The sequence below is a fragment of the Cebus imitator genome, unplaced genomic scaffold (assembly GCF_001604975.1).
Source record: "Cebus imitator isolate Cc_AM_T3 unplaced genomic scaffold, Cebus_imitator-1.0 Scaffold241, whole genome shotgun sequence".
Classification (NCBI taxonomy): Eukaryota; Metazoa; Chordata; class Mammalia; order Primates; family Cebidae; genus Cebus; species Cebus imitator.
In genome coordinates this window covers 496,551-524,356 of record NW_016107556.1, presented here as the reverse complement: position 1 = coordinate 524,356, position 27,806 = coordinate 496,551, and the positions used below count along the sequence as shown (strand labels likewise).

At 42.2% G+C, this 27,806-nt stretch overlaps 1 protein-coding gene across 2 annotated transcripts; it reads left to right on the top strand.

Moving 5' to 3' along the window:
- Positions 1-23,655: 23,655 nt before the first annotated feature.
- Positions 23,656-27,299, top strand: IZUMO1R (IZUMO1 receptor, JUNO). Of its 2 annotated transcripts, none has more exons than XM_017498441.2 (5): positions 23,656-23,816; positions 24,748-24,888; positions 25,599-25,808; positions 26,251-26,386; positions 26,513-27,299. In XM_017498441.2, the coding sequence occupies exons 2-5, from the start codon at positions 24,751-24,753 to the stop codon at positions 26,779-26,781; spliced, it is 753 nt and encodes a 250-aa protein (XP_017353930.2). In that variant the 5' UTR covers positions 23,656-23,816; positions 24,748-24,750; the 3' UTR covers positions 26,782-27,299. The 2 variants fall into 2 exon arrangements, with proteins under 2 accessions (XP_017353930.2, XP_037583764.1); XM_037727836.1 differs by having other exon boundaries at positions 23,656-23,979.
- The last annotated feature ends 507 nt before the right edge of the window (positions 27,300-27,806 follow it).

Genomic DNA, 27,806 nt, shown 5'->3' with positions numbered 1-27,806 from the left:
GTAACCATATAAGACTATGATGAGATAGGCACTATTAATATGTTCATTTTTCACACAGCTAATATGAGAGCAAGCTGGGATTTGGATGCAGGCAGTCTAGCTCCAGAGCCTCCATTCATAGCCATTACATGATCTGTCTAATGAATGAAGTGTTTGCCCTTAGAGAAAATTTGAAATGTGTTTTCACATTCAAGTCAGTTTTCTTTGCTGACTTGAAAAATACAAGTTTAGAAATCTGATGGTGGTCACTGGTTGAAAGTTCCTGCTCCTTGGGAAACTGTCGAAAGTCTGTTTAGTACTAACCCCCATCATTAATGGCCATTTGCAAAGCCAGGCCAAGTTTAGTCTTCCACCAATGCTGAAGAAACACATTTTACCCAGAAGAAATGAGGGTGAAATCCTCTGATAACTGGAAGATTCTGGATGTTCTGAAAATTATTTTTTTTTCAATCTGTGAAAATTGATTTTTCTGTTTTAAATAGGGGTAGCTCAGCAGATGCTAACAGAGAAGAAGCTGGGATCAGCTAATCTGGGGAAGATTCTGAGAGAAAGGGTTGGGGAAGTTCAGACTAAGAAAATGAAGAGAAGATTGGTAGGAAGGGCTGTTTCTTGCTGTGTCCAAGAACAGGAATTGAGAAATGGTATTAAGCTAAAGGTGACAGGGGAAGAAAGAAGACTTTCAAAGTTTCATACAGGTTTGAAACAAAGTATACCAGAGAAGTGGGCTCCTGCTGTGGAAAGGAATGGAAACATGTAGAGCTGTTTTAAAAATGTTTGTGTTTGTGTGAGTGTGTGTACTAGATTTGTTTCTAAAATGACTTTTCTCTAAATTATATCATACTTTGAAGATCAGCTTAGGACATGAAGAAGGAACAAATATTCAATGAGAACACTCAGTAAGGGCCAGAAGCTCCCTGAATACCACATACACCACCGCTTTTTCTTGTCATCCCGCAGATTTGTGTGAGGCAGTTATCACTATGTATGGCATATTTTCAAAGAAAGCAAATAAAGCCCAATGTGACTAAGAAAGATGCTAAAATCATTCAGCTAATTAGCTGTGAGGTCAGGATTCAAACCAGTGTACCTAGCACATGATCTTCAATAAATATTTGTTGAGCAATGAATATGTGAATGAATAAATAAGATGAAGCAAGGAAGCAGCCACTCAGGTAGGCTTGTCTAACCCAAATGTTCATGCTCTATCCTCTGTACTGATGGATTTTAAATTGTATGCCACAAAGCCTTGGGTAACATGAGGAGAGTTAGTATGAGTGGCTGCCTGGCTGTATGACGTCCCAGGTTCTCTATCCCTGCTCCATCAAGAGCATCTCTGCTTCTGTTTAGGTTAAACATTGGGCTTTTACCTGAGATTTCATTTGAAGAAGAGGGCCTTCTTCTAGAAAGTGTTTATTATTCCTACCCCATACCATGGTTCCTCCTAGGTATGCATTATGAACTAATTAAGTTTAATGCAGACATGTATTAATGTAAAGTTGGAATTTATACTAGTGTCCGAGTCCCAGTAGCAGCCCCCATATCTTGGTAATCTAAAGCCAACTGTTTCTAATATCCCACGTGCTGCTGAGGCCATTAACGATAGATGAGCCTTCTCTCCAGGGCACTATGGCTAGCAACCGGGACTACAACTTCAAGCTGTCTACGTTCAACTGTGGCTCTGCCTTACCTGGTGAAATCTAAAGTAAATGATTTGACCTCTCCATGCTTTAGCTTCCTCATCTGTGAAATGTGATAGCTGCCTTATAAAGCAGGGAAACTTTGTGCTCCAATCATATGAACGGGCTCACTGTAACCAAGTTTCCTTGATCTCATCTTTTTGTTCATGCTGGCCCCCAACTTTATGTGGTCTTCTCACTTTTCATCCATGAAAATTCCAACCAAAGGCAATTACATCGCTCCCACTCAACAAATATGGTGGCCTTGGGATCAGTAGGGCAACATATGAAGAGACATATGAATCTGGCTTGCCGTTTCACATTGGGCTTTATTTGCTTTCATTACAAGAATTCGCAGGCTTAGCCTGACAGTCCTGTTCCATGGGAGAGGGTGATAAGGTACTATTGTGTCACTGTCCAGGGTCCTGAATAATTAAAGAGCTCACAGTTGCTTTTAAATGAATAGTAAGAAATATTTATTTGTTAAGGTAACACTATCTGCTGTAGCAGGTAACTCCTCACCCCCAAATCTGAGTAGCTTGCCATATTAGAAGTCTTTTCTTATTCTCATTGGGTCACATTGGTGCTGGGGGTGAGGAGGGGAGGTGGTAAAGGGGTTTGTTCAATACAACCATTCAGGGATTCATACTGGTAAAGACAGCCATCTTCAACATATACTTTCCAGAGCTGTTGTGGGCTTGGCATTTAGCCTCCAGCTGGTATATCAGAAGAGAGAAGGAGAGTAGAGAACTGTGTGGCAGATTTTTACGGACCAGATCTACAAGTGACATTCATCACTTTCACTGGTATGCTGTTAACTAAAACTCGGGCATGCAACCATTCCTAAGAACAAAAGAGGCAGTGGGATGTTGCTTATTTGTGTGTTCACTGGAAAATGACTAGCTTGTTTTTGCCACAAAATATATTTTATGTTGTTACCCAATACGCCCCCTCTGAGACACACATACACACCCTCAACACAAATACAACTAGAGCAAAAAAATTCATGAAATAATTCTCTATGTGTGATATAGTCTGATAGTTTCTATTCTATTTTACTGTTTTAAAGTGCTGTCAGAATCCATTAAACTGTCATTATGGCCGAATGAGTTTTGACCCATGGGCTGGAAAACACTGCCCTAAGGTATAATTGTTTTTCCTAATCTTAGACAGTGAGATATTGCTAATGAGGAGAAAAACTCTTTAAAATCATTTTCAAATAATGCCATTTCTAATAAATAATTTATAATCATCCATGGCTAAAATATTAAAATAATGGTGTTAATAAATGAAATATTAATAGAAAACTAGGAAGACTTGAGTCCAATATGGACAAGCAAGAGCTGATGGCAATTGAGGAAAATTCTCTAGGGATTTGAGACAGGCCAAATAAGCATCACTACTTTTTTCCCATCTGAGTTTGAAACCACTTAAAAATAGAGAAGGAAAAGCAGATGGGCATTCAAATACTGACTTTATTACTGATAAAGTTAATAATGAAAAATATGGCTTCCTAATCCTAACCTTCAATCAGAGCTTACCTGCCCAGCCACAGGCAGCGGTAAGCAATTTCAGGCCTCCTGATTGCAGCCTGCACCTGAAAATCTTACAGCACAAAGGAGCAAACCAGAATGCTAGTAGACCCCCAAAAAGAAGAGGGCAGTACTGACCATACTTTGCCAACCTCTCATCCCATAATCACCACTTAGATCACTCCTCCTCCCCCTAAGGAGTATGAGTGTGAGGGTGGGGAAGTGTGACTGATGCCTCTCACAAGGAGAAGCCATGGGAGAGAAAGCTGTTCCCCATAAATGCTACCAGGCAGAGACAGTATGACAGCAATGTCATCATCAAATGAAGCCTATCAAAGTGCTATTCAGTTTTCTCTGCTGCTAGTTTCTAGAAAGACGATACATTTGCAAATTTTAAATAATCTTAAACAAATGAAACACTGATTGTTTCAAAACTCATATATCTGATTCCATAGGCTTTTGTGCTCCTATGCTATTTCTGAGAATGGGCTATATCATTCCTTAAGATAAGTAGCGTACATGCCACCTTCCCTCCTCTACCCCAGGTGCTATATTTATTCCTCTCTTTTTTGAGTTTGGGTTTAGGGTTTTTAGTTCAGAGTTTCTCATAATCTCCTGGCTTATAGTGATATCTCACAACTTCTACTGACCCAAGCAATTCTTATGTTTGTATCTGTGGGCATTGGGATTCTTCTTGCCCAACTCTCTGCTTCTTAATGTTCCCAGCACAGGGTTTTGTACATAATAGATTCTGGAACAGTCCTCTCTCAGATTATCACAGAAAAGGATTCTTCTCATCATTAAACTCAACTGTCACCTCCCCAGAGAGGTCTTTCTTGGCCACCCAAATGGAAGTAGCTACAACCCCCAAAATGATGACATCGATACTTTTATAGGCTCATAGCACATCTTAATCTTTTTTCTTTTTACTTATCTGTTTATTTTCTGGCTCTTCCTACTAGAATATATACTCAATGGTAGCAGATACTTTGCCTCTTAGTCCCCTCTTTTACTCTCAATGCCTACAACAGTACCTGGCTCATGGAAAAAATTTATGAAATTTTAAAATGAATAAATGCACAATAAAACTGAAATTGGCATTTCCCCAATCTTTATCCCCTTCTGGACACAGAGGGAATGTTAGGTGAGGACTCATGAGAAGCTAGTTGGACAGAGGGAGAGAAGAAGAAATTTGACAAATGCTGGATGTTTGATCAAAAATCTGTCAGTTTGGGCAGCCACTCAAAGAAAAACACAGCACAGTGGCCCTGCAGCACTTGACTTTTTCTGTAATAGCTCTTCAGTAATAAGAAGAAAACAACATGCTTGTTATTTAGCAGGCAATTGTTTAGGTCAGAGAAAAATAACCCTATATCATTCTTATTCCAAAAGGACCTGGCTGGGCAGGAGAAGAGGCCCCAAGATCTGTGGGGTTCTGACAAGCTACCCTTTTCAAGCAATTTTGCCTCATTCCGTATAGGGAGTTCAGTTTATATAGCTGATGAATGAGGTTTGCTTTAAAAAGAGTCACTCCCTTATCTATATAGTAGGAAGGCCCATTCCCAATAGACCTGAATTCAGCTTATAAGCTTGCCTGGACTAGCTTATGTGGCAAGTGATGCACAGAGTGTCAGAGATGGAGTATTCGCCACGTCTCCCATACCTGTACCCACTGGGAAAAGCTCTGTTTTGCTGGTTGACCCAGGGACATTATTATTCATATTAGGATGATGAATAGTGAGCATAACCACAGAAGCTGGATGGACATAATGTTTTTACCTCTGAGCTTGCAGAAAGTTAAAGGGAAAGGGATAAAGAAGTAACAGCAATAACAACAAACCCTGCACAGGTTGCGTATATGAGATTGGGAGACTTCAGAATGAGGAAGGAGAGAAAGTATGAGAGAAGATGCCTGGAGGTTAGAGAGAAAAGGCAAGTTTATAACATTCTTTTAAGCATTTGTTTCAAGATATTGCATAAAGTTTAAATTATTCTAATTCATTTTGGGATTATAGACTCCCATTTCCTTAAGTGTGATTCCAAGTTAAAGGGAGGCAGTTGAGATACAAAAAGAAAGTTGTAGACTAAGAAGGATGGCCTGAGATTATCTTGAGGATGGAGTTCATGATACTATTCTTAATAAATTGTTGTTAAATGAAATCTTACTCTAGCTGGAAATTACATTGTGAGCACAGGTGATGGCCATCACTTTCTCTTCTTTATTTCGAGTTTCTTGATGTATTAGCTCTACAGACAAAATGGTTCAGTCAACAGCAGTCTTGAAACTCAGAGATCCAAGTGACCATCAAGCTGGGCCGCTTATACGACTTAAAGCAATTTCTTGTTTCTCTCTTACCAGTGATAACATGTACTCCAAATTTCATGAAATGAGGCAATACTACTACTAAAACATTTTTTAAAAAGCAAAGAAAGTTTGTATGTTAAGAATTCTTTGCATGCAAATGGCAGAAATCCAACTCGAAATAGAGTGGGTAAAAAAGATGACGGATTTGACAATACTGGGTATCCCATGAAAGAGTTGGGAAAATTAAGGGTGCTTCTGTTCTTGGAAGACTAAAACCAGGGAACAAAATGCTGTCAGAACCTCTTCTTCCCATCTCATATCAGTGCTTCTTTTCTTCACATCAGCTCTACTCTTTCTCATTTCATTCTTCCTCATTAGAAATTGAATTTCTCTACATGGCAGAAAATATGAGCATAGTTTTCGCTTTGGCAGACAGACTATCTCAGTCAGTTTGGGCTGCTATAAAAGAATACCATAGACGAAGGGGATCCAACAGCAGAAATTTAATCCTAACAGTTCTAGAGGCTGAGAAGTCTAAGATCAGGTGCCAGCATGGTCAGGTGCTGATGAGGGCTGCAGATGGCCATCTCCTCATGTGATCACATTTCAAAGAACAGAGCAGACAGAGAAAGCTCTTATCTACCTGTCTCTCTCTCTCCCTCTCTCCCTCTTCCTCTCTCTCTCTCCCCTACTCCTCTCTGTCTCTGAGATAGAGTCTTGCTCTGTCACCCAGGCTGGAGTGCAGTGGCATGATCTTGGCTCACTACAACCTCTGTTTCCTAGGTTCAAGAGATTCTCCTGCCTCAGTCATGTCTTTTCTTATAAGGGCACTACTCTTATTCATGAGGGCTGCACCCTCATGACAAATACTTTCTAAAGTTAACACATCCAAATACCATCACAATGGGGATAGGCAGGGGAACATATGAGCAGGTAGACCAACACGCATTCATCACAGGGTGAGGATAGAGACTGAGAGTGGAAAAAAAATAAAAAAAGAAGAAGAAGGCAGCCCACTGCTAGTCCATGCTCCTGCTTCACAGACTGAAAAACCAAGGCCCATGAAGGTAGATAACAGAAGAAAGGGGACTTCTGGCTTTTCACCAAGGGGGGATGTTAATTAATGAATCATACCAGAGTATTAAGAATTTCATCCAAACATAAACCAGTAATAATAGCATTCATCAAGCGAGACTAAGGGAGAAAGTAAACCCTCATGAGCTCACCCTCTGTTATCTGAATGGTAAAATGAAGTTAAGTTCCTTTAAAGAAGTGGTCCTCTAAACATTCATGAGCCTAAGAATCACCTGAGAGAGTATGTTAAAAGGTGAAGATTCTTGGGCTGATTTCTCAATCAAAAACCATGGAGGCCAGAAGGAAATGGGATGACATTTAAAATGCTCAAAGAAAGAATATTACTGGGCTCTGCTCCAGGTCTACTGAATCATAATCTGAGGGACAGAGTCCAGAAATCTTTGACAAATGTCCCAGGTGATTCTGCTGCAGGAGTTCTTTAAATAAACTCTAGAGAAACTCTACTCCAGAAAGAAATCTCTCCTCTTCTGAGAGTTGGCTGGCTTTCTCTATTCAGTGGCAGAACTTGATATATCGATACCTTTGTGACCAAGATGCATTAAAACAAAATAAAGAATCATAAGATAGAAAAAAAACTAGACGATAGACATAAAAATAGATAAAAAGGTAAAATAAAACCTATGAAAGTCTGATTAAAAAAAAAAAAAGCAATAGAAGTGAACAATTCACAAAGTAACAACAACAAAAATGACAAGCTCTTACTGTCATCCAGGCCCTGTCTCAAAACAACAAAACAAAAGCAAACAAAACCACAAGCGGTAATATGATATACTTCTGATATGCCAGCTGCTACTCTGGGTGCTTTTTATAAACTGACTGTTCATCTCAAAGCAATATTGTCAGGTAGATACAAAAAGGAACTACTAATACAAGCATTAAAATATTATTTAATTTTCTACATTTTCAATATTATATCAGCAAAGATTTTAAAATGCTAGTACTCACTGCCTGGAGAGTTTTGATACTGTCATTCTTAAACAGTACTGATAGGAACACAAATTATTTCCAAACACATAAAGAATTTTTTAAAGGTTGACTTAATAAGATCACTTCCAGAAATCATCAAAATCCAGACAAATCTATCTTGTAAGCAAATATTTGCATACAAGAATGGTTATCGTGGTTTCACTTATAATAAAAAACTGGAAAGAACTAAATGCTCAACTCTAGGTAAATGATTGAATGCATTATGGTATATTTATATGTGGCATTAAAAATTACATTGAAAAATATGCACAATCAAAACAGAATGAAAATATGAACATGGCCTAAAACTAAGAGCTTCTTCCAATGAACTCCAAGGTAATTCAGGAAACCATAGGATCTGGGTTCAAGAAGAATTTAGTGAAGAGACATCACTAAAAATAGTGGAGTAAGGTCAATGAACCCCAAGATGATTCATTAAATCTTCTCATGGACTCCCAAGGTGATTCATGAAATTATAGAATCCAGTTTCAAAAACACTGGAGGATAGATGTCACCAAAAATTGTGGAATAGGGAGCCCTAAGGATCTGTTCCTTCACTGAAGCAAATGTTAAGCTAGTGAAAGTTATTAAACTATTTTGGAATGTGAGAATCTAACAAGAAAAACCTTATAGCAACCAGGGAAGTGCTTAATAAAGAGGAGACTTCTAAATTTCAGTAAGAAATTGTATGGCATTTTTGCTTATCCACCTATCACCCCTGATACCCTAGCTTGGTGGTGGCCATGAGAATGGTGGCCAGCTTCCTGGTGGTTTAGTTGCTAGTGCCAGAAAGATCAACATAGACCTTGTTATCAACAAACTGTGGTTGTACATTTTAACCTTTTTGGCAGTTCCCTTGAGAGGCTGGCTTAGAGGCTTGCCTTTGTTTTACCCCACTTTGAATATCTCGTGACTGGAGGCCTCCTGGACAGCATTTGTCAAAAGCACATAAGGGCATTTTACAATGGACAGCCACCTGGAGAAAGGGGTGGAAAATGGGACAAGCAGCAGATAGGCCAAAAGGCCTGGGAATGAGGAGGCGGAGGATCAAGATACATGGGGGAAATACGGACTTTCTTTAAAGGACTTCTGAATATCTCAGGGGATCCAGAGAGCCATGTGCATGCTCTGAATAAATGCTTATAAAGATCTGGGATGATTCAGGGTGCTTGCATCTCTGGCTGATCTTTGGGCCCTGCAGAAGCAGGAGGATAAGAATTAAGACAGAGTTGTAGGTGGTTTGGCTAATCATTGAATGCTCCAGCTCAAAAATAATCTACAAAGACTGCAGATGACACTAAGTATTTTTCATCTTATTTTTGGTTCCAAGCATTCAAGAAAATATTTCTCAGGTGACTGACTAACTGCTGAGACATAACAGTGCATAAAAAGAAATACAGTCTTCGCAAAATTATTTGGAAAGTCACTAAATGGATGGCTGCAGCCCAAAACAAACAATAGTAGCAAATTATTGGAAAGGGAGAGAATGTGATTTCCAGAGTTACAAACATGCAAAAAAATATGAACATGCAAAGAAACAGGAAAGTATGGCCCATTCACAGGAGAAACAAGAAAGAAAGAGACACTGACAGAAGCTTGCCCTGAGGAAGCTCAGACATTGAACTTAGCAGGTAAACACTTTAAGTCAACTGTCTTCAACATGCTAGATAACTAGAGGCAACTATGGAAAAGAACTAAAGAAAACCAGGAGAATTATGTCTCAACAGAGAATATCAATAGAAAGTATAAGAAGAAACCAAACAGAAATTCTGGAGCCGAAAAGAATAATAGCTACTTTTGTCAAATTCACTAGAGGAATTCAACAGAAAATTTGAGCACGCAGAACAAACCCTCAGTTACTTGAAGAAAGGTTCATTAAAATTATCCAGTCTGAGTAGAGAAAAGAAATAATAATAATGGAAAGGAGTCTTAGAGCAATGAGACAATAAATAAAGGGCATCCAAATCAATAAGATAAAGGCCAACTGTCGCTGTTCCCCAATGATGTAATTGTATACCTGGAAAACCTTAAAGATGCATTAAAAAGTTCCTAGTTCTAATAAATGAATTCAGTAAAGTTTCAGGTTACAAAAGCAATGTGCACAAAACAGTAGCACTGCTATACACCAGCAATGACCAAGCTGAGAATTAAATCAAGAACTCAGTCCCCTTTAAAACAGCTACCAAAAAGAAAAAATAATAAAAGAAATAAAGAAAGGAAAAACACTTAGGAATACACCTAACCAAGGAGTTGAAAGATCTCTACAAGGAAAACTACAAAACACTGCTGGAAGAAATAATCGATGACACATACAAATGGAAACACATTCCATGCTCATGGTTGAGTAGAATCAATATTGTGAAAATGGCCATACTGCCAAAAGCAATCTACAAATTAATGCAATTCCCATGAAAGTATCATTATCATTCTTTGCAGAACTAGAAAAAACCATCCTAAAATTCATATGGAAACAAAAAAGAGCCTGCATAGCCAAAGCAAGATGAAAAAAAGAACAAGTCTGAAAGCATCACGTTATCTGACTTCAAACTATACTAAAAGGCTATAATTAACCAAACAGCATAATACTGGTATAAGAATCGGGACGTAGACTGGTGGGACAGAATAGAGAACCCAGAAACAAAGCCAAATACTTAACAGCTAACTGATTTTTGACAAAGCAAACAAAAACATAAAGTGGGGAAAAGACATTTTATTCAACAAATGGTACTGAGATATTGACAAGCCACCTATGGAAGAATGAAACTGGATGCTCATCTCTCACCTTTTACAAAAATCAACTCGAGATGGATCAAAGACTTAAAATAAGACCTAAAGCCATATAAACTCTAGAACATAATATCAGAAAAACTCTTCTAGACATTGGCTTAGGCAAAGAGTTCATGACTAAGAAACCAAAAACAAATGCAACAAAAACTAAGATAAATAGATGGGACCTAATTAAGCTAAAAAGCTTTTGCACAGCAAAACAAATAATTAGCAGAGCAAACAGGCAGTCCATGGAACGGGAGAATGGGAGAAAATCTTCGCCAACTATGCATCCAACAAAGGACCATATCCAGAATCTACAAGGAACTCAAACAAATCAGCAAGAAAAATAAAACAAATAATCCCATCAAAAAGATATTTGTATATCTCAAAAGAAGATATACAAATGGCCAATAAAAATATGAAAAAATGCTCACATTACTAATTATCAGGGAAATGCAAGTCAAAACCACAATTAGGTTACTCCTGCAAGAATGGCTATAATTAAAATATCAAAAAATAGCATATGCTGGCATGGATGTGGTGAAAGAGAACACTTTTACACTGTTGGTGAGAATGCAAATTAGTACAACCACCATGGAAAACAGTATGGAGATTCCTTAAAGAACTAAAAGTAGAGCTACAATTTGATCCAGCATTCCCACTACTGTTTACCTAACCGGAGGAAAAGAAGTCATTATATGAAAAAGACACTTGCACATACATGTTTATAGCAGCACAATTCACAATTGCAAAAATATGGAACCAGCCTAAATGCCCATCAACCAATGAGTAATGATGTTATATAGATCACATACATACCATGGGACATAGTCATAAAAAGGAATGAAATAATGGCATTCACAGTAACATGGATGGAATTGGAGACCATTATTCTAAGTGAAGCAACTCAGGAATGGAAAAGCAAATATTGTATATTCTCACTTACAAGTGGGAGCTAATCTATGAGGATGCAAAGGCATAAGAATGATACAAAGCACTTTGGGGACTCAGTTGGGGGAGGGAGGGAAGGCGGTAAGGGATAAAAGACTACACACTGGGTACAGTGTCCACTGCTTGGGTGAAGGGTGCACCAAATCTCAGAAATCACCACTAAAGAACTTAACCATGCAATCAAAAACTACCTGTTCCCCAAAAAGTACTGAAATAAAATTTAAAAAATAAACAGTTATCTTTTAAAAGAAAAAGGAACAGGGTCTAAGAGAACATTGGGACCCCATCAAGCATACCAAGAAACATCCCAGGAGGAAAGGAGAGATAGAGGCAAAAAGCTATTTGAAGAAATCATGGCTAAAATGGCTTAAATTTGATAAAAGACATGAATCTATACATCCAAGAAATTCAACACACTCCAAGTAGAATAAACTGTAAGACATCTACACTGAGCTACAATGTTAATTAAACTGTCTCACACACACACACACACACACACACACACAAACTAGGACAATTTTTGCAAGTTGCAGGAGAGAAGCATCTAGTCATACACAAGCAATCATCACTAAGTTTAACATCTTGTTTCTCATCAGAAACCATAAAGGCCAAAAGGCAATGGGGTGACATAGTTTAAAATCTATAAATTAAGAATTTTATGTTTATAAAAATATCCTTTAAAAACTTTAATGAAATTAAGACATTCTCAGATAACTGAGAAAGTTTATTGCTAGCAGTCCTGCCCTACAAGAAATGCTAAAAGCAGTCTTTCAGAATGAAATCAACAGACACTAGACAGTAATTCAAAACAATATGAAGAAATAAAGTATACCAGTAAAGGTAACAACATAGATGAATATTAATATAAAAGATGGGGTTATTGTATTTTTGGTTGGCAACTCATCTTTCTTTCCCTATATTATTTAAAATATAAATGCAAAAAGCACTAATTATAAATTTCTATTAATGGTCACACAATGTATAAAGATGTAACTATTAACACAGTAGTGTAAAGAGGGAGTACAGTTGTAAAGGAGCAGAGATTTGTATGCTGTTGAAGTTAATTGGTATCAATTCAAAGAAATTTAGGATGTTAATCATAATATCCAGGGTAACCACTAAGAAAATAACTGAGAAACATACAGAAAAGGAGATGAGGTAGGAATCAAAACGGCACACAACAAAAAAATAAGAAAATAATCTAGAGGTCCTCTGGTTCGTTTTGCCAACAGGTGCAAGAATTGGCTTTTGCAGGAATATGACGTACAGCCTATGAGCAAAATGAGACTCCTCTGAACAGAAATTCAGCCCATACAAGATTTTCAGCAAACATGTAATAAACAAACATTAAGCATTATCTAGGTAATAAACATGACCTAGTAGCTCAACATGGTCTGAGAACCTGCCTACAGTTGCTCCTGTGAAAATCATGCCTGGTGCTACCATAGCAAGCCAAAATTTTTCTAAGTCTGCTTGGCAGAAGTCTCATGCCATGATGTTAATGAGTGTAACACACAAAAGAGCTGCTGTAGTCAAATATGTTTGAAATGCTGTGTTAAATGGAGTACAAGAAATGTCCTGGCTGGATGTGGTGACTCACATCTGTAACACCAGAACTTTGGGAGGCCAAGGTGGGTGGATAACCCGAGGTCAGGAATTCCAGACCAGCCTAGCCAACCTAGTAAAACCCCGTCTTTGCTAAAAATGCAAAAGTTAGCCAGGCGTAGTGGCATGTGCCTGTAGTCCCAGCTACTCACTAGAAGAGTGAGGCAGGAGAAGCACTTAAACCCAGGAGGTAGAAGTTGCAGTGAGCCAAGATCATGCCACTGTACTCCAGCCTAGGTGACAGAGCAAGACTCTGTCTAAAAAAAAGAAATGTCTTGACACAATGTCTGTAACACATTGTGCATGTACACTTTAAGTCCTCGGGAAGTAGTGGTAACACAAATGTTTCCCAAACATTTTCATCATGGAAAGAATCTGTTATTTTGGAGACTGGAACTTCAGAAAACATCCTTCAGAGAATGGTTCATGGTAAAGTGAAGCAAAAAAATAGAGATATTCTAAACCCCAGTTTCTTCATGACCGTAGTTGGGGTGATGGCATTTAGGGTTGCTGTATGATAACCTAAGTGACATACTTGGCCCAGTGGCTGCCACATGCAGGTGTTTAAGCTTTTCAGATTTTATTATTAGATTTAATTGCCAATGAGACATTCAACAGACTTTTATTTTCTGTTTAATGGAGAATAGGGGGAACACAGACTTGAAGCTAGATAGACTGGAACTCAGATCCTTGTTCCATTGCTCACCACTGATTATGGGCTTTAACAAGAGATACAAAATGCCTTCCCAGCAACACTGAGATGACCATTTTTGTTGCTAATAGGGGGCAATTTGATACATAACAACCACATGAATCCACCCTTTAACAACTTGGTGCCCATACACATCCCCTTAAGCCATATTTAATATCCAAATAAAGACAACAAAGTGATACTTCCCCCTAACATGACACAACTATTCTGTGTACAGAAAATGCTAATCCTTTCCATAGGACAGAATGCAGATTCTTGGATGATATTCACTCTTTTCCTTTCATATTTTGTCGCTTAAATACAAAGAGTAGACCACATATGACAGTGATGACAGTGGCCCCATTAGACCATACTATATTTTTACCGTTCCTTTTGTATGTTTAAATGTAAAAATACTTATTATTGTGTTACAATTGCCTACAGTATTCAGTACAGTAACATGCTGCCTAGGTTTGTAGCCTGTATAGGTTTGTAGCCTAGAAGCAATAGGCTATACCATTATATTAGCCTAGGTGCGTGGTAGGCTATATCCTCTAGGTTTAAGTACACTCTATGATGTTTACATGATGTCAAAATTGCCTAATAACACATTTCTCAGAATATATTCTTGTCATTAAGAACACAAGTACTGTGTTCTGTACTGTACTGTGATATAAGGTTAACTATTGGCCAGGTATGGTGGTTCACACCTGTAATCCCAGCACTTCGGAAAGCTGAGGTGGGATGATCCCTTAAGCCTGGCAGTTTGAGACCAGCCTGGGCAAAATAGAGAGGCCCATCTCTGCAAAGAAAAAGAAAATAGCCCGGTGTGGTGGCGCATGCCTGTAGTCCCAGCCACTTGGAGGGCTAAGGTGGGAGGATCACTTGAGCCCAGGAATTTGAGGCTGCAGTGAGCTGTGATCATGCCACTGCACTCCAGCCTGGGCAACAAAGTGAGAGCCTGTCTCAAACAAAAATAAATAAATAAACTTAATTATTACTAATATATCTTCTGTTGTATGATAAGGAGATAAGACTGAACAACTTAATTAACTTCTCCCAGGTGATCTTTAAAAATGGGTTTAGAACACCTGCATAGGATTTGTTGCTCATTCCTTCATTCAGTAGTCATTCATACCAATCAATGTAAACTGTTATATTCCCAAAGACATTCATATATGACACAATCTTTGCCCTCGACTAGCAGACAGGCAGTGAGATGGGATGTGTCAAAAGTTTGGTATGGGAACTGGAACAGGGCCAATGCTTGAGAAATCTTAGTTGCCTTCCCCTTCTTCATGGAAAGGGTAAGACACAACTCTGAGAACAACATTCTCATATCCTGGGTTCCTTCACTTTACCCAAAGAGACCATTTATCCTTCAGTAGAAATAACCCCGAACATTTCTTCCAGATTCAAAGACAACACCATGCCAAGGAATTTGGCAGGTAGAGGAGATAAAGCCTTTCCACATTTTTATGAATCAGTGCAATGCTTTGTTTTTAAGGGCAATTCAGCAAGAGCCTCAATGGTTCCTCTTAAGTCCCAGTATGCATTGCAACCAGACATTCCGCAGATTTTGATCATAAAACAGAACCATCAACTCAAATATGAGGAGATACTTAGCAACTTAAAATCTATTATTGTTTCATAAATTGAAGTCTTTGAATTCCCAACCATTAACATTTTTCAGAGACTTAAGTCTTAAACAAAGCAATTAAAAACTTCACATAATGTTACATCCCATTGGTCTACAATAAAGGTCACTGAAGAGTCACAAAATTTACTTTTCTAGAAATGGCAACTGCTTAATGATTGTCTTGCAAGGCAATTTACCCACAGCCTCTGGAAAATTGATTTTCCTCTCTCTGTCTTTTCATTTGTAAGCACAAGGGCACAAGAAGCCAAATATTTGCCACCTTAAAACTATTTACTTTCCTTTATTTTCTTTCTATAAAAACTGTGAACTACATTGTGTACCTTCCAACCCTTCTGTGAGACTTCTCAGACATTTTTAATGTAAGACAAAGACTAAAACAAATCCAGAAAGATGCATATTTGTTTTCTGTAGTCTATGAAGTATAACCTGACCAATTCCATTCTTCAAGCTTGAAATTGTGTACTTGCCTAAGGGGGGAAAAAACAATTCACCAATTGCATCTGCCAAGCCTCCTGGTTTATAGAGCGGTGAGGAGTCAGGAAGAGGAGCCTGGCAAGACACAGGTCACCTAGCAATAGGTGAGAGGTGAATAAAGAGAAGAAAAACAATCATTTTTTACAAAATAGGAATCTAAACACCTGCATATCACAAATGTATATGACCATAAAAAATGACCATACACAGGAACTCAGATTTCCCAGAATTTTTCCTGGTAAGCTTCTTGTCAAAAATGAATCATAGGAGTTTACTTTTTTTCTTTAACTGAAAAAACACTTATTCATTTAACAAATACCTATTGAGTGCCTATCATGTACCCAGAACTGTGGTTATAGGGGTGAGACTGACAGACACAGTCTCTACTGGTCTAGGAGTTTACAGCCCAATGGGGAACACCTGAGTGGCAAGGCAGTTCTGGAATAGTGTGGCAAGTGTCGTGATGGAGATAACCCGAGAGCTATGAGAGACTACCTGGACGGACACTTACCCCAGATTTGGGCTTCCTTGAATGTAGATATATTCAATTTGAGATCTAAAATAACAAGTCAGCTAACAGAAGATACTCCATGTTTTGAGGATGATGGGGGAGGTCCCATGTGGAAAAGAACAGCATGTACAGAAACTTGGAGCAACCGTGATCACAGAGTTGAAAGTATTGAAGACATTTTCGTTCAGCTGGAGTTTGGGGCCCTGTCTTTCCCACATAGGGAAGGATAGGATTATTGATAAAATTCTAAGGCTGATACCACCATTGACTTACATCCTTGAATGGTGAAGGGAGGAGATATGGGGAGGACACAGCCACACTAAGAGTCATGCTCTGGGCAGCCATGCCTGCAGGGGGCCATTGGACCATATGTATTATACCCATGCAAAATTGTCCCAGTCTAAGAGAACATGTGTAGGAGTGTTTCAAGATCCTTTGAGAGGAGCTACTGATTAGTTTGTGCCTACTGAAGCACTTTTCATTTTAAGCATACTAGGTTGGCATGAGGGGATATTTACTGAAAATTGGACTGTGAGGAAAGAGCACAGCCTGGAGTCAGAAACACTGAGTTCTACCCCAGGTCCAGGTCCCATGGATTGTCACACCTAACACATCCCATTCACTCACTCACTCATGTATTCAAATATTGAGAGGCTCTTCTGTGTACCACCAACTGGCTAGAGCTGTTAACAGAAGGTGATATGGTTAGGCCATGTCCCCACCCAAAATCTCATCTTGAATTATAAACCCCGTAATCCCATGAGTCCAAGGCAGGGCCAGGTGGAGATAATGGATCATGGAGGCAGTTTCCCCCATGCTGTTCTCATGACAGTGAGTCTCACAAGATCTGATGGTTTTATACACATCTGGCATTTCCCCTGCTTGCACTCACTTGGTCCTGCCACCCTGTGAAGAAGGTGCCTGCTGCTCCTTTACTTTCCACCATGATTGTAAGTTTCTTTAGGCCTCCCAAGCCATGTGGAATTATGAGTCAATTAAACCTCTTTCCTTTATAAACTACCCAGTCTTGCATATTTCTCCATAGCAGTGTGAAAACAGACTAATACACAACGATAAAGTCCTCACTCTTAAGGAACCCCCGAGTCTAAGGAGGGAGGCGCAAGCAAATATGCAGAAGATAGTATTACCCTGTATTAATCATGATGCTGAAAAGAAGCACTGAATGCCATGGGAGTTCACAGAAGAAGGGGCAAAAGCAGGTTCTCTTATGATGATGGTGCCTGTGCAGAGACCAAGATGATGAGCAGCCCAGTGGAGAAGCAGGGAAAGGTCATTCCCAGCAGATGGAGCTGCAGATGCAAACGAACAGAGCAGTGGTGGCTCATTCAGAGAGCAGGGTGAGGATGGGATGGGGGAGAGAGGTTTCTGTCATAGCACATGTCAGATGATGTAGAAGCTCAAATTATCATGTTAAAATATTTGCATGAGGTGGCAGAGGAAGATGGGTCCAGCATAGCTCCAGGCAGGGTGACTGGAGGGAAGGGATCCCACTAGCCAGTATAGAAAAGGAGATTGAATGAGGAGCTAAGAACAGTTAAGTGTATGATGCCTGTGAGAAATTCAAATCCAATACCATTGGAAGTATGTAGGTATGTAATTCTACAGATCGGGACTGGAGAGAGAGATTTAAGAGTACCCACATATAGATCATCACTGAAGCCATGTTGAGGGTGGGGCTGCCCAGAGAGACAGTGTACCCTAAGAAGAGGCCCAAGAACAGAGCCCCAAAAGCACTTAAAGGGCAGATGGAGGAAATGGAACCTATCAAAGAGACCAACAAGGAACTATTTGAGATGTAGGAGGAAAGCCCTGAGAATCCAGGAAGAGGAGAGTTTCAAGAAGGCCAGGGACACTGAGTGCTTTGGTCAAAGGCAGCTGAGGGGTCAGGAAGGATACAGATGGACCTTGCTCACTTGATTGAATAGTTTAGAGGCTCCTACAAAATGCGGTAAGAGTAGATTCCAGGGAACAGTGGTGGAGCCAGGCAGCAGGGAGGGATAATGAACATGAGGTGACACAGAGGAACCATCATGAACATACACAGGTTTTACAGAAAACATGGCTAGGAAGAAAAGAGTTTGGTAGTTGTGGTAGAACTTAGGGTCCAAGGCAGTTCCAGGAAGTGATGTTGGGTGGACTGAAAACGTATTAAGAGGATGGGCATGGCGGCTTATGCCTCCCAGCACTTTGGGAGGCCAAGGCGGGCGGATCACTTGAGGTCAGGAGTTCAAGACCAGCCTGGCCAACATGGTGAAACCGTGTCTCTACTAAAAATACAAAAATTATCCAGGCATGGTGTCATGTGCCTGTAATCCCAGTTACTGAGGAGGCTGAGGCAGGAGAATTGCTTGAACCTGGGAGACAGAGGTTGCAGTAAGCCGAGATCGTGCCATTGCACTCCAGCCTAGGCAATGAAGCAAGATGCCATTAACAAAAGACAATGTATGGAGAACAGTTACATATTGTAAAACTGCATGCAAACCTTAGTTACTAGCTATTAATGGTCTCTGATATACCCAGCAGCAGCCTGTTTTGAATGTGACAATGTGACATAATTATGAGTGTGATGAAGAGCAAGGGAGCCATCAGCCTGAGAAGGAAAATAAGGAGTGACATTTGTCTTTGTGCCATAGCTTTCTCCCTTGTCAGTAATTTTCAGTTAATTCCTTATCCACAGAACGATGGTGTTTTGCTCTCTGTTTTCCCCTTACTTGGACTCTCTTCAACAGTTGATGAGCTTCGCACTCATTTCCCTTCTGGTGATTAGACCTAAAAAGCAGCCTTCTTCAAGTGGTGATGAGAGGCCCCAGCATTAACACTCTGAAATCTCACAGAAATTATCAGAAACTGAAGAGGCTCTGGTTGGAAAATCTGGGAGTAAGGAAGAAAACTGGAAGAGGAAAGGCAGGGAGGGGAGGGGTGGGGAGCAAAGGCTGAGAGGAGAGGTCATTATAAACTAGAAGGAGGAAGAACAGAGGAGGGAAGGCAAAGAAAGACAAGATAGGAAGGAAGAGAGGAGAGGGGAGGGAAGGGAGGAAGAAGAGAAAGAGAAAAGAGGGAAGAGATGGGAAGAAGGATGGGGAGTTGGAGGAGAGAGAAGGGAGGGGTCACCTTAAGTTGGAGAGAAGGATAGGTGAGCACATGATAAAGGAGAAGAAAGGGAGGGAGGAAAGCAAAGAAGGGAGGGGAAAGGGAGAGATGGGATAGGTCAGGTTAAACTAGGGAAGTGTCTGAATTAATATTCCATGAAGAGATGCTGGGTGGATTAAAAATGTATCAAGAACAACTACATATTGTAAAACTGCACACAAACCTTAGTTGCTAGTTATTAACACTCTCTGATACAGTCAGCAGCAGGAAGGAAGAGAGGTGGGAAAGAGACAGAATAGGTCAGATTAAACTGGAGAAGTGTCTGAGTTAAAACTGTTTTTAAGAACTACAGTTTGGGCCAGGCACGGTGGCTCACGCCTGTAATCCCAGCACTTTGGGAGGCTGAGGCAGGTGGATCACTTGAGGTCAGGAGTTTGAGACCAGCCTGGCCAACATGGTGAAATCCCGTCTCTACTAAAAATATAAAAAATTAGCTGGGCATGGTGGTGCACACCTGTAATCCCAGCTACTGGGGAGGGTGAAGCAGGAGAATCGCTTGAACCCAGGAGGCGGAGGTTGCAGTGAGCCAGCTGGGGTGACAGAGCAAGACTCTGTTTCAAAAAAAAAAAAAAAAATGCAGTTTTATTCTACTCAGGTATCTGTCCTCATTTACTCAACAAATTGCGGAGTATGCACTCTGGGCCAGGGACTATGTTTGACCCTGTGAACATTCTGTCTTCCTGGAGCTGCTTACCAAAGAGAGGCAAGGTTGAGCCCGTCTGCAGGAATTCATTTCCAAGGCAGGAGGTATGTGCAATGGCTGCAGCAAGCATAAGCTCCAAGAGACATCTCAGCAGCCCATGACAGCCATGCAAGCTTCCCTGACGGGGAGTCGTCAGGTCTGAAAATTGAGGAGTAGGTATCCCTAGACACAGAGGGCGAGCTATGGCAGAACAGCCCTGGAAGAGGGGCCCCTGCAAGGGGCAGTGCAATGACAGGCTGTCAGGCCTCAGGAGTGCCCAGAGCACCAGTGAGAGCAAGGACAACAGATTAAGATTGAAAAGTAAATTAAAACCACAGTTAAAAGGGCTGGTGTGCCATGTTAAGGACCTGGGACTTACCTTAAGGCCTAAAAAGGTTTTAAACATGGGAGTATCATAACTGTCCTTACATTTTTAAAAGATCATTCTGAAAAACAAGACTGCAAACAAATGTTGAACACTGGTTAATGATACGCATGTTTGAATTACTTAGTAAGACATCAGTTTGCTGATATCTGCAATTAACTTTGAAATGCATAAAAAATAGTAAGACTGATACCTCGATGGAGAAAAGGATAGTTGGCTAAATATGTAATAAAGAAAATATAATAAAATGGTAATGGTGAAATCTAAGTGGTGGGCATATGAGAGAGAGTTCACTATAAAATTATCTCAACTTTATGTTTGAAGACTTTCATAATTAAAATACTGATAAAAGAAATAATTATATGAAAAAATGTACCTGCATTCTTATGTTTACAATAGTAAATCAACCTAAGTGTCCATTAACAGATGAATGGATAAAGTAAAAATGGTAATATACAATGAAACACTATTCATCCATACAAAAGAATGAAATCCTGTTTTTTGCAGTAACATGGATGGAACTGAAGCCACTATCTTAAGTAAAACAACTCAAACAAAAAGTCAAATACTGCATTTTCTCACTTAAAAGTGGAAGCTAGTTTGAATAATGTGTACACATGGACATGGAGCATGGAATAACAGACATTAGAGATTCCGAAGGGCAGGAGGGGGTGAGGTATGAGAAATTATATAATGAGTACAATGTACATCACTCGGGTAATGGGTACACTAAAAGCGCAGACTTCATCACTATGCAATATATCCATGTAACCAAGCTGCACTTGTACCCCTTAAATGTATACAAATTTTTAAAAAAATACTGAGAAATCACATCATTATTGCTGCTACATAGTTAAAGCTTTGGAAAACGATGGGAGAGCTAATTTGGAGGTTGTTGCAGTAGTTAAGGAAAGAGCTGATCATGGTCCAGACAGTAAGTAAGGGACGTGAATTCAAGAGAGATTTAGAAAGTTAAATCAACAGCTCTGGCGGTGGGATAGACATAGAGGGAAGGATAAATTAATATCCCTGTTTACTTGCCCTACCCAGAAACCAGACAAGAGTTTAGATCAGGATGGTCAATAGGGTTTTGGGTGAGAATTCATGAGACCCACTAAGAACTCTGAATCACTGAAGTCTCCTCCAGCTGGCCTCTGACATCAGATTCTCACCAGGAGATTCTTGGCTCTAGTTCTTCACTTTCATAGCCTGTTCTCGAACTCAGTGGGCTTCAGGCCCTGGGATGACCTCAGGATGGGAGAGGGGAGGGAAGTCATCACTGCCCAGCATCCCCAGTGGCCCCAATCCAGAGCTACAGCTGGGTTGCTTCACCCACTGCCCTGCCCTCCTCGTCCTCCCTCGGAGCCCTCTGAAGTCTGCTGTACCTCTTCTTTTGGAAATTTAAGTGTTCTGTTTTGCTGTATGTGTGCGTTGTGTTGTTTTAGGAAAAAAAATTGATTTGAATCAGCTGCTTCAAATGGCTTCATCTACAGTTAGCTTTGATTTATCTCCTTTCAGTCGGAAAACAGATTTCTCTGGAAGACTCAGTCACAATAAGGCAAAAATGAGCTTTGCTCAAGGGTTGCAAGCTGTGTCTGCCGAGAGTAGATGCTGGTCAGCCTGATGGTTCTCTGAAAGGCAGCCTTGATCGCTGGGTAATTCCTCCCTCCCTCCCTCCACCTGCATCTGTGCTGGCTGCAATTTTAGCTCATTTCCTACAGCTTTGTCCTGGAGATCGTTAGCAAGTCGCCCTTCGTCCTTCTTCCCTCCCTATGAAGTATGGCTACCAGAGGACCTATTTCCATTTCAATAATCATGTCTGGATTCTTGGCTCTGGCACCTCCACAGCCATTTTAAACCCCAAATCTCTTACCTTGTCAAGACTTGGAGCTTCCTGTATATTCATGAGGAACTGAACAGAACACGAGAGACTGCTTCTCCCCCTGTCAGGCTATAGAGGGGCTGTTGCCATGTGGTATCTGACCCTCGAGAGGAGGCTCCAGGCTCTGCTTAAGGTGGGGACATGGGAGGCTGGGTTGAAGCATCACTGTCCTAGAATAAAGCCAATACACACCTCACAATGCATGCACAACTGCATTATAGCATTTAACTTAAAAAAAAAAAGCAGACTTCACCTGCGACCCGGACCGTATCTTCTCTTTTGGTCCTGGAGGTTTCCCCCTCACCTGGTCCTTAAGCATTAGATAGGGAGTTGGGTATACCTGAGTTTATAACTCAGCTCTGCGACGCGCCACTGAGCCTCAGTTTCCCCACAGCTAAATCAAGGAGGGTGTTCACACTGGTGGACTTTTTCAGACATCAGACCCTGTAGACAGCACCAACCTCGTGCCTGGGCCCTTGTTTGTGCTCAGCATTCAGTGGCTATGATTACCCAGGTGTGGAGAATGCCATCTTTCAGCATGAGTATGTTTCACACATCAATTGTGTAACTGAACACCACAGAATGCAGTTTATTCTATTCCATTAAAAAATGCTTTCAGTGTTTTCATTTCCTTAGCATCAGTAAAACTTCAGTGATTTCAGCTACTTCTCTTTCAGAGAGAGAACATATTATAAAAACAAAGAAATATACTCCTTTTCCAGCATTTTTATCATCTTTGGAACTCTCCCAAGATTCCTATCCAAGTTTCCAGTCTCTCCTTAGCCGAAAAGTATAGTCTTGCAAATATTATCACTGCTGAGAACACTTGTAGAATATTTCACAGGACAGCGATTCCTGTGTGCTAAGGGAGGCTGTTTGGTGGGTTATGCAGGGACTTTCTTGGCTTTGTTCATATGTTTAAATTATTGGGTCTCCAAAGCCACACTTTGTCTCTGCATCCTGCCTGCTGGATCTGCTCTCCAGCAGGGACCCTCGCTCCTGCAGGCTGTGCAAGGACACTGTCAGAAAAGCCACCAGGTGACTGAGCTGATGCTTGGCTAACAGTGAAGGGGCAGGTAGAGCTAGAGAACAGAACATAGGAGGGCGGTGCAGAGAGCGTCTTCAGAGGACAAACGATAAAAGATAAATATAAAAAGATAAGATAAAGAATAAACAATAAAATCATAAGACTTCCTCTGTCCCAGGCACAATGCCAAGCATTTTTCTTTTTCCATGAACTTTCTCTTCATTTTTCCCAATCCCATAATAAAAACTTCCTTTACAGAGGGGGAAACTTACAGAGTTTGAGTCATTTTCTCCAGGGCAGCCAGCCAGTGAGTAGCAGAGCTGAGAGCTCAACCCAGCAACTTATTGAAGAGCCCAGATCTTGCCTCCGAGGGGGTCTCTGTTTCTCTGAGGAAGCACGCTCCGTCAGAACCCACAGGAGGCCTGCAGAGCTGGGTGAGACAGATGCTATTTAATGGGAGCCACGTGGAGTTCTGCTCCTACACCTGAGCCTAGTAGAAACCAGGCTGGGTAATAAGTGGGCGGGACATGGAACTCCTCAGCCTCACAGTCTCGGGGTAGGAGGGAGCAGGAGCACCTGGAGACTCCTGCCTTGAAAGTGAGTGTGAAGCGAGTGCTGGAAGGGGCAGCATCTTTCCTCCTTTTAGCTAACAGACCTGACTCTTTAAAACTATTTGAGGCCATGGCTGAGTGTGAAACTGGTGCTCTGGTGAGAAATAGCCTTAGATTTAGACTTGAGGATGGGCTCTGAAGAGGGGGCTGGGCTCTTCCTCCCCAGGATGTTTGAGGCTCTTAGCTCAGGGTAGGCTAGAAGTTTCCAATTTCACCATGATGGGTCCAGATCAGGCTCATGCCAGACCTAGGGGGCTGGGGGAGCCATGGGCTCCTGGGTCACCAAACTGAGGGGTCCTGTTTCCTAAGAGGTTGGGAGCTTGAGGCCCAGGACCCCTCTGCCTTTTGCTGTGTTTTGTCTCTCTTCCCTCTACCTCCCATTACCACCACTACCCAGAACAGAGTTGAAAATACAGTACTCAAGGAACACCAAAGGAAGGACCATCCTCCTCACTCCTGTGGTGGGGATCAGGCTTTGAGTGTGGAAGGTTCCTCCTGTCTGACTTAAGCCTGGGCATGCCCCTGGCTCTACTGGGCCAGCAAGGCTCTACTATGTCAGGCCTCCAAGGATTATTCACCTGCCCTAACTTTCCATGATGCTGCCTCCAACAGAAGGTCCTAGGAACAGCCAGAGTGTTGCAGTCACTTGAGGAAGATTGAAGCCAATCCTACTTTTTCAGTGCCTGCTGTGATGGAGGGGGTAGAGTGGGGTATCCTTTCCATGGAGTGTGCAGCATGGGTGTCTCTGCAACAGGCCATGGCATGGTGGTGGCCGCTCCTGCTAGAGCTGTGGACAATCATGCCCACCTGGCCTGGGGACGAACTGCTCAACACCTGCATGGATGCCAAACACCACAAGGGAAGGCCTGGCCCAGAAGACAAGCTCTACGATGAGGTACAGAGGCCAGACCTGCAGACGGGACAGGGAAGGTCAGGGAAGGGAAATAAATGCCAAGGTAGTCTCTGGACCTCATCAACCCTGATCATTTGGTTCCTGGGGTTGGGATTTGAGCACAAGCAGCTAGATGGAAATAGCCTATGCCTTTTTGAAACCATAGTGCCAAGTGATTCAAAGTTCCCATTTCTGACTGCTCCAGCCACTGGGAAAGCAGGGGCAGATGGTGATCCCAGAGGTCCATTGCTGACCAGCATGGATGAAACAAGCCTTCCTGCCAACACATCCTGGGGAAGCATATGACTTAAGTGACCCCTCCCCAAGTTCCTAAAGGCAATTGCCAGGGATGTGGGGGGAAGAACACAGCTGGCATGCAACCCCAGATTCCCCTGCGTCTTGCTGAGGCTCTTCTACCTGTTTTGCCCTGAAATGCTTCTGCTGCCTCTCAGGAGCTGAGAGCCTAGAAGCTGTGTTCCTAGAGGGCTGCAGCAGCCTGAGGAAGAAAGTCAGTGTGCAGGCGCCTCTGCTTTCTGGGTAAATATCGAGAGATTATCAGGGTTCCTCTTACGTAGGGGCTTACCAGCTAAAGGCATCCCACCTGCTCAGGCCTTCTCCTAAGGGACAATTTCATTCCACCGCCCTTTGTCCCTAGACACTCAGTGATCCTTGCCCCTTATGCCTGGGCCTTTTGTTTCTTCCTCCGGCTTCAGTGCATCCCCTGGAAGGACAATGCCTGCTGCACATTCAGGACAAGCTGGGAAGCCCACCTAGATGTGTCTCCACTCTACAACTTCAGCCTGTTTCACTGTGGACTGCTGATGCCTGGCTGTCGGAAGCACTTCATCCAGGCCATCTGCTTCTATGAGTGCTCCCCAAACCTGGGGCCCTGGATCCGGCCAGTGGGTAGCCTGGGGTGGGAGGTAGGAGGCAGATCTGTGCAATGCCATGTTATTATGCTAACAGCCAGCGCTTTCATCCAGTCTTGTGCTGAAGCCTCCAAGATGCTAGTAAGAACAGCAGGTATTATCTCCCTGCGGACAAGAGCAGAGCCAGAGGCCCCTGCTGGAGAACCACATGGGGGAGGCTGTTCCGACAACAGTGGAATGAGGGGCTATTACCAAGGGAAGCTTGGTGGAGTTAGATGGGCCCAAGTTTCAGTCTCATGTTCCGTACCTACCAGCCGTACAGCCCAGGACAAACTATTAAATCTCTTAGCCTCATTGGTATTATTTGTAAAATAGTACTTAGAGACTGTATAAAAGATGATGTACACATGGTGCCTGGCACAAATACCACTGTAGCTATTAGTCATCTTCACTTCTCTGCTATTAATGTTCGGATCTCCGCTATGACTACATGCAGGCGGCCCCAAGTGGGCAGGGAGAGCGAGTTGTGAACGCACCGCTGTGCCAGGAGGACTGTGGGGAGTGGTGGGAAGACTGTCGCACATCTTACACCTGCAAATCCAACTGGCGTGGCGGCTGGGACTGGAGTCAGGGTGAGTGGTGCTGACAAGGCCTTGGGTGGGGGGAGCAGGCTCCTTGGTGGCCCCCACAAGGGGGTAAATGCAAAGGCTAGGGATGAGGGAGTAGGAGGTAAGCTGTCCCTCCTCCATCTCCTGCAGGGAAGAACCGCTGCCCCAAAGGGGCCCAGTGCCTCCCTTTCTCCCATTACTTCCCCACCCCAGCTGACCTGTGTGAGAAGACTTGGAGCAATTCCTTCAAGGCCAGCCCTGAGCGACGGAACAGCGGGAGGTGTCTCCAGAAGTGGTTTGAGCCTGCTCAGGGCAACCCCAACGTGGCCGTGGCCCACCTCTTCGCCAGCCCTGCCCCATCCTGGGAACTGTCCTACGCCCTCATTGTCTGCTCCCAGTTGCTGCCTTTCCTTTCCTGAGAGCCCTCCTTCTCCCTCCCATACTCCTGCACATCCACCAACTATGGGTCAGGCCAGGCCATGGCCACCTCTTTCCTCAGGCCTTCCCCTAAAAGCAGTGGCACAGGCTAGGGACTGCAGTCCCACCTAGTCCCCAGCCCGTGCCACTGCTCCTAGGGAAAGGCCTGAGGAAGGAAGTGACCACTGAGGCTTCAGCGGCTGGTGCCTGAGCCCTGCACATTTGGTCTGAGACCTCTTCCACTGCTCTGCTCTGCCGTAGCTGGCCTGGGAGGCAGCTGGGGGCTGGAAGTGCCAAGGTGACTGGCCCCCACCTGCCTTGAGGGATGGGAGCTTTCAAGGGGCTCGAGGATCTTCCTGTCCAGTGCACGCCCACCCCTTTCTGTGACAGCTGATAGTGGCAGCCCTGGCCTCCCGTCCTCCAGTGGTGTCTCCAATAAATCAGCGGTCGACCTCTCCTCTGTTTGACTTCCTGTCTTAGCTTTATGGGCAGGGACCCAACATGCACACAGCAGGAGTCAGTTTGCCTGCTGCACCGAAGTCTCAAAGTTAGGTTGTTACTTGCCTCACAATTATTGACTTCTTAATATCTGCTGCACATCCTCACAACACCTCTCTGATGGGAGTACTTTCAATGCCCCCTTTTTTTCAATAAGTGACACTCCATACAAAGGACCTAAAGGCAGGGCAAGGGATGGGGCCACCCGGCACATCAGCTCTATTTTGGCTACCAAAATTGAAGCAGCTACACTGACTGCTTCCAGGCTTCCCTCTTTCCTTTTAACCCATTCATTTTACCCCCAGAATCACAGCACACTGGTCTAAAATTTTGGAAACCCAAGTTCTAATCTGGCCTTTCTGCTTTCTATGTGACTTTGGGCAACTCCTGTGATCTTCATTAAGATTGCCTTGGTTTCTCTCTCTGCTGAAGGGAATGAGTTAGTTGGATTTAGCTTATGAAAAAGAAGGAAGAAAAAGGAAAAAGCTAGCAACCAGTTTTCCAGGAGATAGTGTATGCTCCTCAGTGT

What these genes read in the sequence shown, in the direction of transcription:
- IZUMO1R (XM_017498441.2), top strand. Translation starts at nt 24,751, where the DNA reads ATGGCATGGTGGTGGCCGCTCCTGCTAGAGCTGTGGACAATCATGCCC. An exon ending in AAGACAAGCTCTACGATGAG is followed by an intron (nt 24,889 to 25,598) that starts GTACAGAGGCCA and finishes CTCCGGCTTCAG; the next exon opens with TGCATCCCCTGGAAGGACAA. An exon ending in TGGGTAGCCTGGGGTGGGAG is followed by an intron (nt 25,809 to 26,250) that starts GTAGGAGGCAGA and finishes GACTACATGCAG; the next exon opens with GCGGCCCCAAGTGGGCAGGG.